Source organism: Nanorana parkeri, unplaced genomic scaffold (assembly GCF_000935625.1).
Source record: "Nanorana parkeri isolate BGI_ZX_2015 unplaced genomic scaffold, ASM93562v1 scaffold82, whole genome shotgun sequence".
Classification (NCBI taxonomy): Eukaryota; Metazoa; Chordata; class Amphibia; order Anura; family Dicroglossidae; genus Nanorana; species Nanorana parkeri.
The window spans coordinates 718,457-735,489 of NW_017306350.1; the positions used below are offsets into that span (position 1 = coordinate 718,457).

A 17,033-nucleotide genomic window follows, 5' to 3' on the forward strand; every position below is an offset into this window, starting at 1 on the left:
AGGTGCTCCGCGGGCATGAAGAAACACTAGAGGGATTATCAAGTACTTTTAGACACCACAAAGTGCCTCTTTTCAATTTTATTGTGCCCCTAATGGTATCTAATCGTGTTCCCCTATTTTCAGAATCATGGGTTACAAAGTGCACTTATCTATTAGGCCACTTTAAGGTGACCTCTCTGCTCACTCTCCATGCACAGATGGATACTTACTGATATTTAATGGGCCCGGCCTCAGCTGAGCGTTTAAATCCTGTGATGGACATAATCTTCTCCTGGCTGTGCATGCACAGTACATCCCCATTGACTTCTGTGGGGCCCATTGACTTCTACAGAGGAGCATGATTAGCTACTAATATGGGCATGATCAAAATAAAAAGGTATTACATTGATATATGTAGTAAGGATAGTAACTTTGTAAACAGTCTTTCATTACTGTGTCATGAATAAATTCTAGATTCACTTATAATAAGCCGGTTTTATAAAGGGTTCACTTAATTTCAGATCTAGAAAGAATTGTATTGACGCAGCAAGAAGAAAATGGCTAGAATAAAAAGCTAACCCCATGGGAACTGCAAAGTGATTGAGTTTAACTTGAAATGGTTACCTTTTCCAAAGATTAGATAAGAGTCGAATACCTATATTGTACTTACTACAGTCATACTTGGCTCTTTTAAGATGGGGAAAAATCCCCACTAATACTTGGTCATCTGTCACTAAGGCATATATAACTAACAAATAATTGCCTGTAAAATATTGTATATGCTGCTTTTATGCTCACAAGCTGATTGCTGCCACTGGGAATTATGTGCGTCACCTAATACACTAGAATTGATCAAATTGGTTAATGATACTTTAGCCTGCTATAAACAAACATATGAGAGCCATGGTTCCAAGAGTAAATGTGAAAAAATAGGGCAACAGCAGATTATCCAAACAGACCGACTGATTAAATGGTTTGAGAACAAGTATTTGTCCGCTTAGTAAAGCATTTCCGACTGAATTTCCTTTACCTATTATAAAATAATTGAATGACTTTTACATTTTACACACTTTAAACCCAGTGAGGGAAAAACTAGACAAAAGTAGTATTTCTTTAGACCACAATTCTGGCCAAGTCGACCTGTTTGCCAAATCAATGTGTTTTTTATTCTGACAGTTTGTAAACAGCTGTTACACTTAAAACTATTTTACAGTTTTATCAATGTTTCATTTAAGCATCAGGTAATAAAAGTTGAAGAGTTTTTTCAGCATATTTGAACAAACATGCATTCCATTTATATACAAGCAGTGCCTACAGATAAAGGCATTACAGTGTATGTACAGTAATACCTTGGTACACGAACATTTCGGTTTGCGGACAGGAAGTTCAGCTAAATTTTGCTTCTGTTCGCGAACTCCAAATCGGGTGACTAACACGACCGTGGCCATCTTCCCCGCTTAAACACCTGGTCGTGGCTTCCTCTAGGCGAGATTGCCGTCGCAGACAGACCTGTTGCTGTGAAGATTTTGTGTGTGTTTTTTAGCACATACAGTACTGTACAGTATTATTCAATCAAGCATGGCTCCAAAGAAAGTACGTAAGATAGTAAGCATGGTGATACAAAGAAAGTGCAGAGTGGTAATGAATTTACATATGGTTCAGAATGGATTAACCTCATTTACATTGAACCCTATGGGAAAATTTTATTCTGTTTGCGACCAAAATCGGTCCGTGACCATGTTCGTAGGGGTTAGAAGAGATTAACCTTATTTACATTGAACCATATGGGGAAATTGTATTCGGTTCGTGACCAGAATCGTGGAACGAATTAAGTTCATGAACCGAGGTACCACTGTATATGTAAAATCAATAGTTATGATGTACTGGGTAAAAAGTTAGTACATACTTGGCTTTTATTGCCCTCAAAAATGACTTCCAGTAGACATTTTGTTTTTTAACTGCCCATCAATTGAAATTTTGACCACATTTCAAAACAAAATCCCTTTAGTTGCAAGATGTTTGTGGGTTTCCTTGCGTGAACTGCCCATTTTAAAACCCTCCTACAAAATTTTAATAGGATTAAAATCAGAGCTTTGACTAGGGTAATACCTAACTATATTTTCATTTGATCCATTCTCTAGTGGATTTCATTGGATTCATTAAATCGTTATTGTGTTGAAAGATTCATGTCAGTTGAACTTCAACTTTTAGACGACCTCACATGCTCATCCAGTACACTTTGATATAATGCAATTGTATAGCCGACTTGAATGCAAGCTGCCCAGACCCTGAATTTGCTGGATTGGATAAATTAGCAGTTGCTTGAAATCTACATTACTTGTAGATTTTTTTTTTCCCCCTAAATATGCCCATACACCGGCCGAAATTCTCAGTATAGGGGCTGTAGGCTCCCTTTTAGCCAGCATTCCTCAATCAACTGATGGAAGGAGCCGGCTGGAAAATCTCTGTGCTATCAAAGCCAGCCGCCAATGAGCTGCCCGCTCTGATCGGGTATTCTGGCAGGTGCCAGCGGCTCCTGTCGGAATACACTGCAAACAGCGGCAATTCCTCGGATCGACACGTTGCTTGTGTTGATGGAGGAATCGCGTCAATTTCTTCTTTCAACCTGCGGGTTGAACGAAAGTAATTGACAGGTGTGTGGCAGCTTTACATTGGAATGATTGATTTGAAATAATCAATCAAATGATCTTTTTAAATGCCTTTCCAGACTCTTGGCATCCACAGCTTTCTTTCGGAGGGCCCTGAAAGCTCTACTAATCTTGGCGTAATGACACCGTATCACATGACACATGTCATTGGCAAAGAACACCAGACCTTTGATATCTGAGATTTAAATAAAACTGGTTCCACCTGCATAATCCTTAGGAGGGTTCTAATCATTGGCGCCTGATCTAAAACACCTCATTCTAATGTCCTAGATTTGAAGTTTTTGCATTTTCATTAATATAGCTTGTACAATTCAATACACAATGCCCATTTTATGTGTAATTTGTTATCAAATTACACATAATGCTTACAGATAAATTTGTATCTGTAAGCATTTGAATTAAGATCTAATGTTTGCCTGATCAGATATTTTTTTTCAAAGTGAATAATTTATATAGGGTGCACTTACTTTTTCACATAACGGTATATGAAATATGCTGTTCCCAGAAGTCTGTACAAAGAGAAAGTGGTTAACTGAGTAGGATAATGGTCCCTTTTTATTGATTGTAGCTTCATTATAATTTTGGCAGATGACCTCCCAAAACCAAAAACTACTGAAGTACTTCCAAAAGGATCGATTCCGGAGTACACTGCTGCAGAGGAGAAGGAAGAGAGCAGACGCTGGCGTATGTTCAGGATTGGAGAACAGGATCACAGGGTGGACATGTCTGCTATAGAACCTTACAAAAAAGTTATCAGCCATGGAGGTAAGGAAGATTCTTTGGCCTTGAGACTGAAAATGGTTTAGCTTTTTAGGACTTGTGCACCGACATTGAAAATAGGCTTAATGGGATGTTAGGTATACATTTTAAAAGGATGGCTGAATTGCAGAAAAAGTAGCTTTGACCAAAAAGGTTATTAAAGTATTAATACTCATCTTCCTGTGATCCCTGGGACACAGCAGTAACATAGTAGCTACATCCAGAAGCAAATATCGAAGAGACAGACATTGGGACAGGCAAATATTAATACTATTATTGTGTATTTTTTTTTTTGGTGGCAGGGTCGCTTTTAATAAAACATGAACCTGTGCACTTCTACTGATTTATACTAATTCTATTGTACATTTTGAAACTAGAAGGTTTAGGGCGCTTCTTTGTACGGTGTTTGTTTATGCTCAAGATACCTTCCATCTTGTTTTACCTACCCACTGCATAATGTGGGGAAACCAATTTGAAAGAGACAGCATTTAACATTTCTTTATCTCCGCTACTTTTAGTTGTGAGAAGGTGAGCCTCCTTTTATGGCTGGTAATCTGACAACCGGGATTACATTTATAGTTAGTTGAAGGTGCATGGGCCAAAAGGGCAAAGATTGTAAGCACAAGCCTGGCTCCATTAGCACAGAGATTGTGATCAGAATTGGGTGCTCAAACTAAAAATGTAGGTCAACCCGTAAATATTCTAAAACCTTGCATAACAAATGGAGATTTGTATCCATAGTTTAAAGCCGTGTTTCTCAACCTGTGTAACCTCAGAACCCACATTTGTCCTTGGTCATTAAGTCGTGATCCAAGTTGCGTTGCACCACACACACACCACAATTTTTTTTTAGATCCACCCAGTCTCCCTACATTATGAGAACTGGAGTGGATCCTCAGCCTGGGGTCCAGTGTAGCCTGCTGTGCTGTGATAGAGCTCCATCCATATGTGCATTGTTTGTACAGCTCTCTTGCGCGCCCTGTAGAGGTGCCCGGGAGCCATAATGTGACGTCAGTCCAGGCACCTCTATAGGGCACATGTGGGAGCTGTAAGGAATGCACGTATGGATGGAGCTCCCTTGTGGCCAGACTTGCAGCCCATCCCCCCTCAAGCCAACATGGAGGGCTGGGCAGAGAGAGTTTTCAGTCAGTACAGAAATTACTTGTGGATCTTGCCAGAAATGCAGTGTCCTTGTCAATTCCTATGTAGAAGCACAAACAATATTTTCCTTCCCTCTACCCCATGTAATAGAGATAGCAAAAGGATGACATATGGATTCTAGCCTGGGTTGACATCCACAGCTCCCTCCATAGATACAGTGGCGTGAGTGTAGGCACCCTAAGACAGGAAGGGTTTAATTTGCAGGGGTACTAAGTGAAAGTAAAGGAAAAACTAGCTTGAAAAAAGAAACTTAATGCAACAACCTCATCTAAGGTCTGGTAAGCTGCAGGATATTCAATTTTTGGTTTAGTTGCACTCCAGTTTGCAGCACATTTATATTTTCTACTGCTTACTTGTTGTGCAGCATCCTTATTTTAACATTTTATCTAAGTTTTTCTACCTTTTTAAAAATGCAGAAATTAAAAGCCACATTGCAATCCCCTTTTTTTTATATCTTGCTCAGCACTTGCCAGTGAAAGAAGTCAGGGGTTGCCAGTATATCACTGTGGTAATGCCCACTCAACAGTGATTGACGTTAAGGACCCATTAAGCCTATCTAAACTAGTACACAGAGCTTTGCCTAAATGTTAACAGTGGAAAACCAGAAGTAAACCAGATGTTTATTGCATGTGTTTTGTAGTCAGATCACACTGCAGAGACTCTAGTCTGAGCTCCACTTCCAGACTCCATACTGCTCCTGTATAAGTGGCTAATACGGTACACATTCTCACCTAAAGCAAGAAACAACACTGCATTCACACTGCAACACAACAATATACAGTGCACTGCAGTTCCTGAGTCATAGGATTCAGTGCGCATAGTGGGCAGACTCTGCAGTAAATCTTATCATGATGAAACTGGCTCTGTGGAAGTGTGTACGCATTGGACATGGCAACAGTGATTTGAAATGCTTGTATAGAACTGACTTAAAACATCTACCATGGAGCTGAAAATGTGTATACTTCAAGGTTGGCCTTTTGTAATAACTTTGGGATTTAAAATGGCGAATACCTCAAGAGTGGACAGATGTATTTTGCAAGTGCCAACAGATTCCTATTTGCTTTAAGTGTGGTTTGTAAAGCATTTGTTGTAATGCTTTTTGCCTGAAGACTGCCAGATCTATATGTTCATCCATCTAGTCTAAACAGGCCATTGTGCAAGGGGGTGCTAACCTAATTGGATAAGATGTGTCAATTGATCTTTACCAGCCTGCACATGCTAGGAAGAAGTATTTTATGTTTAGATAACTATACTTTTAATGGTGTGGGTTTTCGTCCCAGTGAATTTTCAATAGCCCTGAGGTAAATTTGTTTTCTTTTGACCATTTAAATATGCTGCATTATTTACATTCCATTAAAGGTCAACATAGCGTAGGCTGACCACCATTCATTAAGACAATTGCAAATGGTTGCTAATTCACACTGAGGTTTTTTTTTTCTCAACACGTTAATGAAAACAGGGAATTAACCCCTTCATGACTGAGCTAGTTTTTAATTTCTGTTCCTAAATGACTGACACACTTTTTACATTTTTGCTGTGTGATTCTTCCAGCCAGTTTTTATTATTTTTAGAATTTTCTTAATAATAATTATAGTATACAAATTTATTTATAAAAGTTTTATTTTCCTAATTTTTTGTACACTTTTTTTTTTTTTTGTCAGTTTATATCAAGCAATCACTATGACTGCTTAATAAATTAACTTTTTTACATTTTTAGTTATTATCAGGCTGCTCCAAGCTTAGGAACAGCTAATAATAACTTTAGAGACTGATCCTGACAGCATGTCAGAATCAGATCTCACTAAAGGTCTTTGATCGTTCCTAGACGATCAAAACTGATACATTTCACTCAAGATATACATTTGTATCTAGTGGTTAAATTGTATCATTTAGCATCGTCACTGCTACCTCTGCTATTTTCAGCTGTCAGATACGGGATCGCTATTTAGCGAACCCGTATCTGAATGTAAAGGCTTCATTCTTTCATTAATGAAAGAAAGAAGCTTTTAAAAAAGCTTAACTATTTCATTAATGAATGTCTCAATAGTGAGGCATTAATTAATGACTCGAACTGCTGAGAATCAGCAGTTACCAGCATTACAGAGGCTAATATAACTCGGCGCGTACAGTGTACGTGGCCAGTCATATAGCCACTTTCTGACGGGACGTACACTGTACGTCTCCCGTCACCAAGGGCTTAAAGCTAACATTGTATTGTACAGTATATGCACAGTATTTAAAATAAACTGTAGACCTTAAAAATATTATAATCTATTTCCGGCATGTGATTTTTCTGAATCATATTGTATATTATAGTAGGCTAAAGTTCTGGGTATGTAAACAAGGCTGCTTCGATGCGAGTTGAGATTTTGTCTAAAGTTTTACCAACACACAAGGCATTTTGATAATTTAATTTTCTAATGATGAGACCCTGGTATGGACCTTTTATTCATTTCAGGGTGAACTCTCACTGAGTGGTATGGAAAACACTGAATACATTCTGCTTACTAAGTGAAGAGCTGTAAGAATTGCCATAGAATTATCTAACCTGTCCAATTAACATTTTTCACTTGTGGGAATAGTTTCTTCTGGCTTAATCTGTTATTTCCTGATCTGTTAAAGCCCAGCTCCAAAATGCAGAACAAGCTATATGTCATCCATTCCCACTCTGAACTCCCCTCTTCCTGCTGTCTTTTTATTTTTTATTTTTTTGCCCTTTCACTTACCTTTTAAACTACTCCCAAGTCTCTGTCATGTGACTACCACAGCTCTTTTACACTACCTGCCAGTGTGGGCCTGTGGTCAGAGAAGAACGCCAAGCTTCCACAGTAACACTGTGATGCCACCACTGTACAACTCCAAACACACCATCCATCATGGCTGTGTCTTCTATATAGGCAAGAGGATAAAGGAGGCAGGGTCATGACTGCCTCTGCACATAGAAAGGTGTTGGATGATGCTGGGCATCCTTCAATCTGAAAGTGGAGCAGTGGATAGCAATTCACCAAAAAACAAACTGCAAGATGCAGCAAAAGAGGAGGGGGTGAGTTGGGCTGTGAATTTACTTGGCTGAAGGACTGGAAAACAGAGAAACCTAATTACGCTGGAGTTGGATTTTAAAGTAAATTCAAACCATACTCCATTTAAGGAAATAGGTCTATATGACTGTCAGGAGGAGGCTTAAGAATCGTTAGTCAGAGTCCACATCATGCAGGATAGAAGATTTTCCTTTTTCATTATATTGGTATACAGTACAGGGCAAGCTGTCGTATCAGGTGATCTTTCTATAGTGCCTACCATTCTACGGGTTACCCATCTAATCCTGAGGTTTTATGTTTAGAGAAAAAGGAAAAAGACTACTGAATTTCTTCTTCGGCAATGGAGTAAGATTTCTCTGGAAGATTGCCCATTTCAATAAAATTAAGGTAGTCTACAGGTCTGCTGGTTCAAACTGAGCTTGGGTTTTGTAGAGTGTTCCATATTAGGGCTGCAGCCAACTAATCGATAATGAGAATAGTTGTCAACTATTCTCATTATCGATTAGTTGGTTGGATCCCTTAGCTCTCGCCTCCACGCTAGGAGGAGGGCACAGCAAGCAGTGGGCGGGTGCAATAGCCAGCCTGCTATTGGATATTGCAATTTGAAATGGCCAATAGCAGGCCAATATTGCACCAGCTCACTACCTGCTGTATATACATTCAGCTGCCACTGCAGAATCTTGCCACTGACGAGCTCCATGTGCTTACAATACAATTAACAAAAATCATAAAAGGTGGGGAAAAAGTTATTTTCGGGTTTGGCCTGACAAATTCTGCTGTGGGAGGTGCGTTGCAGTGCCATTCATTTCAATAGCACCCCAAACACACCTCCCACCCACAGTGTGATCGCCCAGACTAGAATGAGTGGTACAGCGATGCCGTGCGTTCCAGTGCAGTGCGATTTGCAAAAAATTGTGCATGCAGTTTTATTCTGAAGTAAACTTTGTAACATTGCATTTGTGTATTTTATTTTTATTTTTCTCGAATCAAATTAATCGGCCAAGTAATCCATTATGAAAATGATCATTAGTTGCAGCCCTATACCAAATAAGTGATTTAAAGGCCATTAGTGGTTTGTAGATTGAGATTGGCATCATAGATACCAGGTATAGAAAAGATAAGGTTTTCTGGTTTGGTTAAAAAGGCAAGGAGGCATTTTGTTTCACTGGATTCACATATATATATTGTTTTTGGTTGAGGAGCTTTTTTTTCCAATTTCCTTCACCTGGGCCAAACGGTATGTTCTTTGGCTGGACTGCCACATGCTGGACTGGGTGTATGTCCTTTCAGCTTCCTGTTTTGCCTGTCCTGACCTGTGTATTTTTGCACCATTATCCTCTTAACACTGCCACTGCAGATATGAAGGAGCCCGGTAATGTAGGTGTAAAGGCTTCTCAGTGGACACCTTCAGAAGTATATTCCCCATTCTTTTTTCAAAAATCATTTTATTTCATCTGCACCTTGATAATTTTACCATAGAGGGAAACAAAATATTTAGTGCAGGTCTGTATTACTTTAAAGTAATTAGTTCAATTCTTCATAAAACGAGTATAAGTACCCTAATCTGTCTTGATATCAGCATTCAGACCTAGAGGGACAGCAGTAGGTGTTGACTCTTGAGTACACATGTGATAACAGGAGATGAGAGCAGATAGAGTAGTGCTGACAACTTTCAGACAAAATAACAAGTAATTTAGCAGATAGGACAACTCTTATGTGTCTATTACGTTTTGTTGGAAATTTAGTTTTAAAAATTTTAGACGGATTTTACAGGTGCCAAGGTATTTTTATTAAATGACAAGTATTAGGGTGTAAATAAAATGTTGTGTGACTCATAGAAAAATGTCAAAATAACATGCTTATTATTTGTGTTTCTTTTTAGGTTATTATGGAGATGGCCTTAATGCCATTATTGTGTTTGCTGTGTGTTTTATGCCTGACAGCAGTCAACCTGACTATCGATACCTGATGGACAATCTTTTTAAGTAAGCATCCATGTATTTCACACTTTACTAAAAGTTGACCTTGCACCCAAATGCAAGGTCTGCCTATTCAATACTGCAATGGAGACACGAGCGCAATAACCTTGCTGATACATATAGTAAAGACTGCCTGTCTCTATGTCTATGTTTCTTGTTCTATTCAGTACTGGCCACTCCGCTATGTGTTAGCAACCTATTAAATCTGCAGAATAAAGAAACAGTGGAGAAAAGTTAGAACATACACTACTTACTTTCACCTGGCTTCTGCAATAAAGAAGGTTCAGATCCTTTTGGAAAAGAAGGGGAATTCAGGGAGCGCTTTTTATCGCAAATCTTAGGGAGATACGCTCCAGCACAAAGGAGTAACTTCTCCCAAGGATCTGAACTCCAATGCATAAGCTAGGATTAAAGCAAGTAAGGCTGGGTTCACATCTGGGCGTTTGCTATATGTGCGTTTTTGCCCTTGCGTTTGTAGATTGTTCTTCTGTCCAATGAAAAGCGTTCAACGTGCGTTTTTTAACCTCCCTGGCGGTATGATTATTTTATTTTTTTGCTCTATCTGTTTTTTCCATTTAAATTATATATTTTTTTAAAACTTCCCGCCGGTTCCGCCCCCTTGCGACACGGACACTCGCAAGGGACGCAACACGGAAGACTGATGCCGGCAGCAGCCGAAGGACACAGCGGGGATCGCGGACAAGGTAAGAGACGCTAGGCTGTATTCCCGAGTGTGGCTTGGGGTTACATGGTATAGAAAATTAACCCCGAGCCACACTCGGGAATACCGACAGGGAGGTAAATCAATGGATACGCGCTGAAATCTGCCCCATCGCGCGAAAAAGAAGCTCAAGTACTTTTTCGTGCGTAGGGTGTTTTTCAGCCAGACAAAACGGGCTGAAATACGCCTAGGTGGGAACTATGCCCATAGCTATTAAAAGGATTTCACGTCCAGACAAAACAGGCTGAAATACGCCCAGTTGTGAACCCAGCCTGAAGCTGGCCATACACATTACAATTATCTGCAGATTCTCTATGGTCAGATGGAAAAAGTGCAACAGATTCCTCCATCTACACTGAACTGTGTGGATGGAGTAATCTTCACCTGGGCCAATCTGTTGCACTTTTTCCATCTGACCACAGAAAATCTGCAGATAATTGTAAGGTGTATGGGAACCTTAAGGCTTTTTCCATAGTGTGTGTTTTGTTTTCTAAATAACTGCTATAATGTGCTGGTTTTAATTGGAGTGGGTGTTGTATGTAATAAGAGGACCTTGCATTTTTGTAAAAGGTCTGCTTTGGGCATACTTAAACTTGTATCCTAGACAGATATGAAAAACAGTTCAATGCAGTTGTATTTTACTTCAAAAATGATGTGAATTGTTATATGCAACTAACATAAGTATCGGAATCTGAGTAAATTTGCCTGAACTGCAGCTTTTAAAAGAGCTTTTTACTTGAAACAAAAAGTGAAACCCTGATAACACCTTTTGCCTTGTATGCTCTTCTCACAAAGAAAACCCTTTGCTCTCCTGGGGCACAGGAGCAACAAAGAAAATGTTTAGAGAAACTTCTTTAAGGGCCTGTGTCAACAGGCTTGTGTCGGTGACCACTGTTTGAGACGCTTCTGAGCTCCTTCAGAACTCATTGACAGTTGTCGTTGACCTGCTTCAAGCAGGTTTTGCTTTTCCATAGACTTCTATAGAAATGTTAAACTCATCTGACACAAACAAAAAGCCCATCAACACAGGCCCTAAATGTAACTGAATTGGTCCCATTATATTTTTCAATTTTAAAGTTTCTGATTGGAAAGGTATTTTGTCCTTCATTTTAAGAATTTCTCAGCAAGCATGTCTAATGTATTCTGTTTCCTAAGAAACAAGGAAAAACTGTGTTGGGTACTTTTAGAGCTAGTATAATCTACGGGGTATTGCCATGCTTGTTAATGGCAACTTGACAAAATGTAACAGTGTACAAGAACTGCTAGGCCAGGGGTGCCCATAAGGTCAATCGTGATCTACCAGTCGATCGTAGCGATCACTGGTAGATCGCGATGTCCTCTCCTCCCGTGGGTCTTCTCCTCTGGATCCCCATCTGTATGCAGCGGGGATCCGAGGAGAAGGACAAACACACTGGAGTGATCAGCTGATGTGTCCCCAGTTATGAATGAACAGGATGTGATTTACATCACGTCCTGTTCATTCATGAGTTTCCCAATGGGGAGAAGCACTCACTACAGAGGCTCCTCCCCAGTCAGAAACTGGATGATAGTAAAATATTTTCTGAATGAATGGGAAGCCTCTGTGCTTTCCATTCATTTAGAATAGAGGCTGCAGAAAAAAAGATTGAGGACTTTGTGTCCTCAATTTCTTTTTCTATTTTAAAAGGAAATATCAGGAGGCTGTTTAGACCCTAATATTTCCCCGAAGCCCCCAACAGCCCCCCCAAAAAAATTGTAATAAAAAATGTAAATAAGAAATAATAAAAATAAAAAATTAGTAAAAAATAAAAATAATCCGAGGTTGGGTGGGGGGCACTTTTTTTTTTTCTTTTTTTTTCTTTCTTGCCTCTGGCACAAAAGGAGCTGGCTACGGCTATGCTCCAATGGTGCTCGTGCGGCTGGCGGCTGAATGTGTCAGACGCAGCAGATGGAAAAGGGGCAGGACACCTGCCATGTGCAACGTCAGCCACACGAGTACCGCGGGAGGACAGGGGGTCCCTAGGGGACATTAGGGGTCTTGGAGACCTCTGATGTCCATCTATAAAGAGGACCTCTCTGTTATCACATAGGGTAGTCCCCTGTGGGATATTTACAAAGTTAAGTGTAAAAAAAATATTAGTCACACATAGAAAAAATAAAAAAAGTCCCCCGATTTCGTAGGCGCGCAACATTTGAAGGCTTGACGTGTTTGGTGTCTATTTACCTGATGTGACACCATCTTTTATATGTTAACCAACAATTGGATTATAAATGTTTCATAACATAATAAAGGGAAAACAGTTTTTTGGGGTTTCAAAAAAAAAAAATTTGGTACTCTTTTCATTGTATAGTAAAAAAAGAAAAATTAAATACCAGTAAAAGAAAGCTCTATGCGTCCCCAAAAAATATTATAACATTCATTTCAGTACAGTGTTGCATGGTGTAATGAATGTCAGTCAGCGCTAAATACTGGAAAATGGTCTGGCCAAGAAGGGGGTTTAAGACCCTGGTCTTCAAGTAGTTAAATAAATGTATATAATACAAGTGACCTCTGTTTGTCGTGAGATATATTGAAAGTTAATTGGATGGCACCTGAGACCCATTGCCACTGCTAGCGAATCACTGGGTTATTATATATTGCATGATGCAGTTTTTCCCCAAGTATAACATTAAACCTTGTTTTCAGTGGGGTTTTTTTTCTTTTAATTAACCGCTTGCCATCCGCCCGTTGTTAAAAAACGGAACGGATGGCAGACTCACACGGACGGGTTGCCGTCATTAGACGGCAATTTATTCCTGCTCGTGTGCGCCCGGGCAGAGAAAACGCGCCTGTTCTTCACAGCTGTTACCGGCTGTTTCACATACAACCGATTAGCGGCTCTATAGCGCCGATCTGTTGTATGTTGCGATTTGCCCATCCCCCACCCTCGATCAGCTGCCGCCTGGAGTGGCCCCCCTCCTGACCCCTCACCTTAAATCCCGGGATCCGCTAGCCCATGTGCGGCCCGGGACCGGCTCGGTAGGGCATCAGGAGGTAAGATGTGAGGGAGATGAGCATCTTCCTCCTTGCTGATCTCCCTCCGTGCTGTGAATGCAGAAGTGATGTGTAATACATCACTTCCGCATTCACCTGTGAGTCATCTGGCTGATATAGCCAGAGAAAAGAAGCTGATTAAGCAGATCTGTGCCTCATCAGCTTTTTTTGCGGTCCCAGGGTGTCAGGGGTCCTAGAGACTCCATAACGATGACTTGTCAGTGTGCCTTTGCTATTATATAGGGGGATTGTTATACTCTTATGTGATAGCAATAACAATAAATGTAAAAAAAAAAAGAAATGTATATAAATAAAAGTTTAAAAAAAAAAACCCCAAAATGTTTGTCCCCCTTCCCCACGTTTAAGCACCTATAAACGTAAATATGCGTCAGTGCGAAAACGACAATTGCGCTACACGTTGCATATCGTCGTGAGCGTCGGAGTGAGAGCAATAATCTTAGGGCCATTAATCACTGATAACACTAAACTGATGAGCGGTAAAAGCATTTAAAGCGTCGCCTATTGCCAATTTTGGGCAATGTAGTTGTTTTTTTTTTTAAAAGAGTTTCTCTAGCCTCCTGTGACAGCTGGCAGCTGTCTCCTCCCCGCTCTCCATCCTGACTCGCTATCCCAGGAGGCCGAGCAGGGCGGTGGGGAGGAGAGAGCAGCCTCCTGTGACACACTGACAGCACTCTCCTACCCGCCTTGCTTGGTCTCCTGACAGTTTCTCTCTTCCTCCCGTACGTTGCTCTGTCTCAGAGGGGACACAGAGCAGTGCCCAGCGGGGAGGAGAGAAACTAAGGATGCACTGCAATTTCGGCCAAGAAATTGTACTTTCGGCATTTTGCCCAAAGTGCCATTTTGGCCGATATGTTTCGGCTGCTGAAATTTTGGTACCTGATTAAAACCTTTACCTAGCCTAATGCACTTTTTGTTCTCCAGGTCATTGCAGCAGCTGCTACCTGTGTTTTTTATGCTTGTTTGTTTTTTGGTTGGGGTAGGGGGGAGCCAATGCACAGGTTGACATCAGGAATAGTCTGTAGGGAGAATAGACCAAACTTTTGAACCGAGTGCAGAGGTAACTGAAATGTTCTCCTCTGGTTTTTGCCCAACCCATACTAAGAAATAGGATAGGAAGTACTGAGAAAGCCATGTGTGGTCAGGTTTTACACTAATACTTGCTATGTGTTGAAACCTTTACAGGTATGTTATTGGCACTTTGGAAATGCTAGTTGCAGAGAACTACATGATAGTTTATTTAAATGGAGCCACAACACGGAGGAAGATGCCAAGTCTGGGTTGGCTTAGGAAATGTTATCACCAAATTGATAGAAGGTAAGTGTTGGGTTAATTCACGGGTCACTTTACTTTGTACTGCTTTATGAAAGCTTCAAATCCTTTTTCATGTGTGTTCTTGGTGTAAATTAACATCCTTATTCAAAAATCTGTACAAATGGCAAAGTACCAAGTTCATACCAAAATGCATGAGTTAATATGCATTACATGGCAATACATGAGTTAATATGCATTACATGGGAATGCATGAGTTAATATGCATTACATGGGAATGCATTGGCTTGGATTTGAAATGATTTTGCTTTGCATTTTCATGTTAGTGCACCAAAAATGCAGCTTGCAGGAATTTTCCCTTGCACCACAACACATTGGACTAAACAGGTCCTTTTTAAAAACATATTTTTTTTTATTGGCCACGCGTTCTGCTTCCCTTTTAAAATACAGCAAAATGTGTGACGGTGAAGTAAAACCAACTTCAATTTTCATATTTTATGGCCAAGAGCGGGGGGCATATGGGAAAGAGTTCCTCCACTGTACCAGCTGTGAAAACCATCCTGTGCAGCTCTAGTAGATTATCTTCTGAAAGTACATCTTACATCTGGCATGTTCTAAATCAGTGTAAGGTTTGTGAGAAAATGAGCGGTATCTCTGAATCTGTAGTACAAACATTGCACTGGTATCTCTAGAACAGTAGCTAAAGCACTGTGTATGTGTCCCCTGTCACTTGCTGGAGAACAATTCTTTCACCCTGTGACATCTTTGTATTGTGACTTCCGGCCCGTCCCCCCCCCCTATTGCTGTTCAGAGACCTACTTCCCATTGTCTGTTAACATTTTTAGGAATTATATGACAAAAGTGGAAAATTGTTATTGTTTCTGCTAGTTGTTGGTTTGTGATTTCTCACAGACCAGTCATTGAAGTGACACTAAACTCGGGAGTTAAATTTTAAAAGTGCATTTAAGTACTTTTTAACTATTATAAAGTATCTTATTTGAGTATAAATCAGCTGTAGATCCTCAAATTGTCTCTGAATTGGTGCTGACACTGTCCTTCCTTTTTGGAGGGTAGCTACTTTTGTTTCCCATGGTCCCTGTGTGTGTTGTAAAGTAGCCACCGCTCCAAGCTCACTCCCGTGATGGATTAAAATCTCACATTTAATCTACTCATTTATATTAAGATTGTAGTCCATCACTGGTCTTGCAGAGGTGAGGCAGGGTCTAAATCTGCTGGCAGTGATAAAAATGGGTCCCTGTAATCATTTTGTATCTAACACTTCCATTTGTAGTGGCTTTGAAAGCCTCTGCTAATTATACTACAGTAAAATGTAGAAACCACAACGTGACACTGTGATCCCAGTTCCTTTAGTATAGGCAGGGCGGTTGTTCTTTGAAGGATTGAAAGTGAATTTAAGACTGCACCGTCTGTACACATAGGGCAAGGAGAACTAGCATGTCCGTGAAGGGGCATTGCAGAATGACTTTGTAAACATAATTGTGTATTAAAAAAAAAGGGGGTGGGGGTAAGGGATTAAGCACTATGCCCAATGCAATGTTGGAAAGTGTATATGGAGCTGCATGACTCAAATTGGAGAAATATTTGGTTTGCTTTGTTGGACAATATGCAGCACCTGGCTGTGATTTACCACACAGTTCCATAGATATTGTTTCTTTAGAACCGTCAGTGGCACTTCTCACATTCTGGAGGTCATACTAGCTGGCTGGTCTTTTGCCTAAACCTAAACCTCCAGTCAGTGCTGCAAAAATGTTTTAGTTAAAGGAGAACTATTGGGTCAGTGCTTTTCCCCATAGTTCTCCTAAGGGTAACGGGAGGACACAAACTAGCGTCCTCCCATCACCCTAAGCTCAGTATAATACTGAGACGCCGACAATGCTGTCTGGATCCACCCAGCTGCGTGAGTGACAGCTGGCTCTGCCTATCTAGAGGCAGAGCCAGTTGTACCCGCCCCTCCCCCGTCCATTCCTCCAGTCACCGCTGAAGGATCGGACACTAATCCCTGCAGGGAGTGACAGTCACGGCTCTCTGCACGGATAGATCGAGAAGTGAGCCAGTGACAGTATGTGTCCGCTCACTTCCCGATCTACTGAGCCGACCTGTGACAGTTTCATTGTCACAGGTCGGCTCAGATTATGAGGCTGAGTGAAAATCACTTGCCTCATAATTTTCCTTTTAAGGGTGAATTGTGCTATTTGCATGAATGTCATGGTGTCTGGGTATTTATTATCTGAATATAGGATACACGGTAGAGCAATAAATCTGTTTTTCTTTGTGTTTTCAGGTTAAGGAAAAATCTGAAGTCTCTCATTATAGTTCATCCTTCCTGGTTCATCAGAACTCTCTTAGCTATTACCAGACCTTTCATTAGGTAATGAAGACTGATTTTCTGTCAATATGCTTTGT

The 17,033-nt window shown here is 40.4% G+C and overlaps 1 protein-coding gene across 2 annotated transcripts in view; it reads left to right on the plus strand.

The window, feature by feature from the left end:
* The window catches only part of BNIP2 (BCL2 interacting protein 2), a 63,812-nt gene that overhangs the window by 39,059 nt on the left and 7,720 nt on the right, over positions 1–17,033 (plus strand). For both annotated transcript variants that reach the window (XM_018552281.1, XM_018552282.1), the window contains exons 5-8: positions 3,237–3,413; positions 9,489–9,591; positions 14,523–14,654; positions 16,912–16,998. In XM_018552281.1, the coding sequence (XP_018407783.1) occupies positions 3,237–3,413; positions 9,489–9,591; positions 14,523–14,654; positions 16,912–16,998 (499 nt within the window). The remainder of the gene's footprint in view (positions 1–3,236; positions 3,414–9,488; positions 9,592–14,522; positions 14,655–16,911; positions 16,999–17,033) is intronic.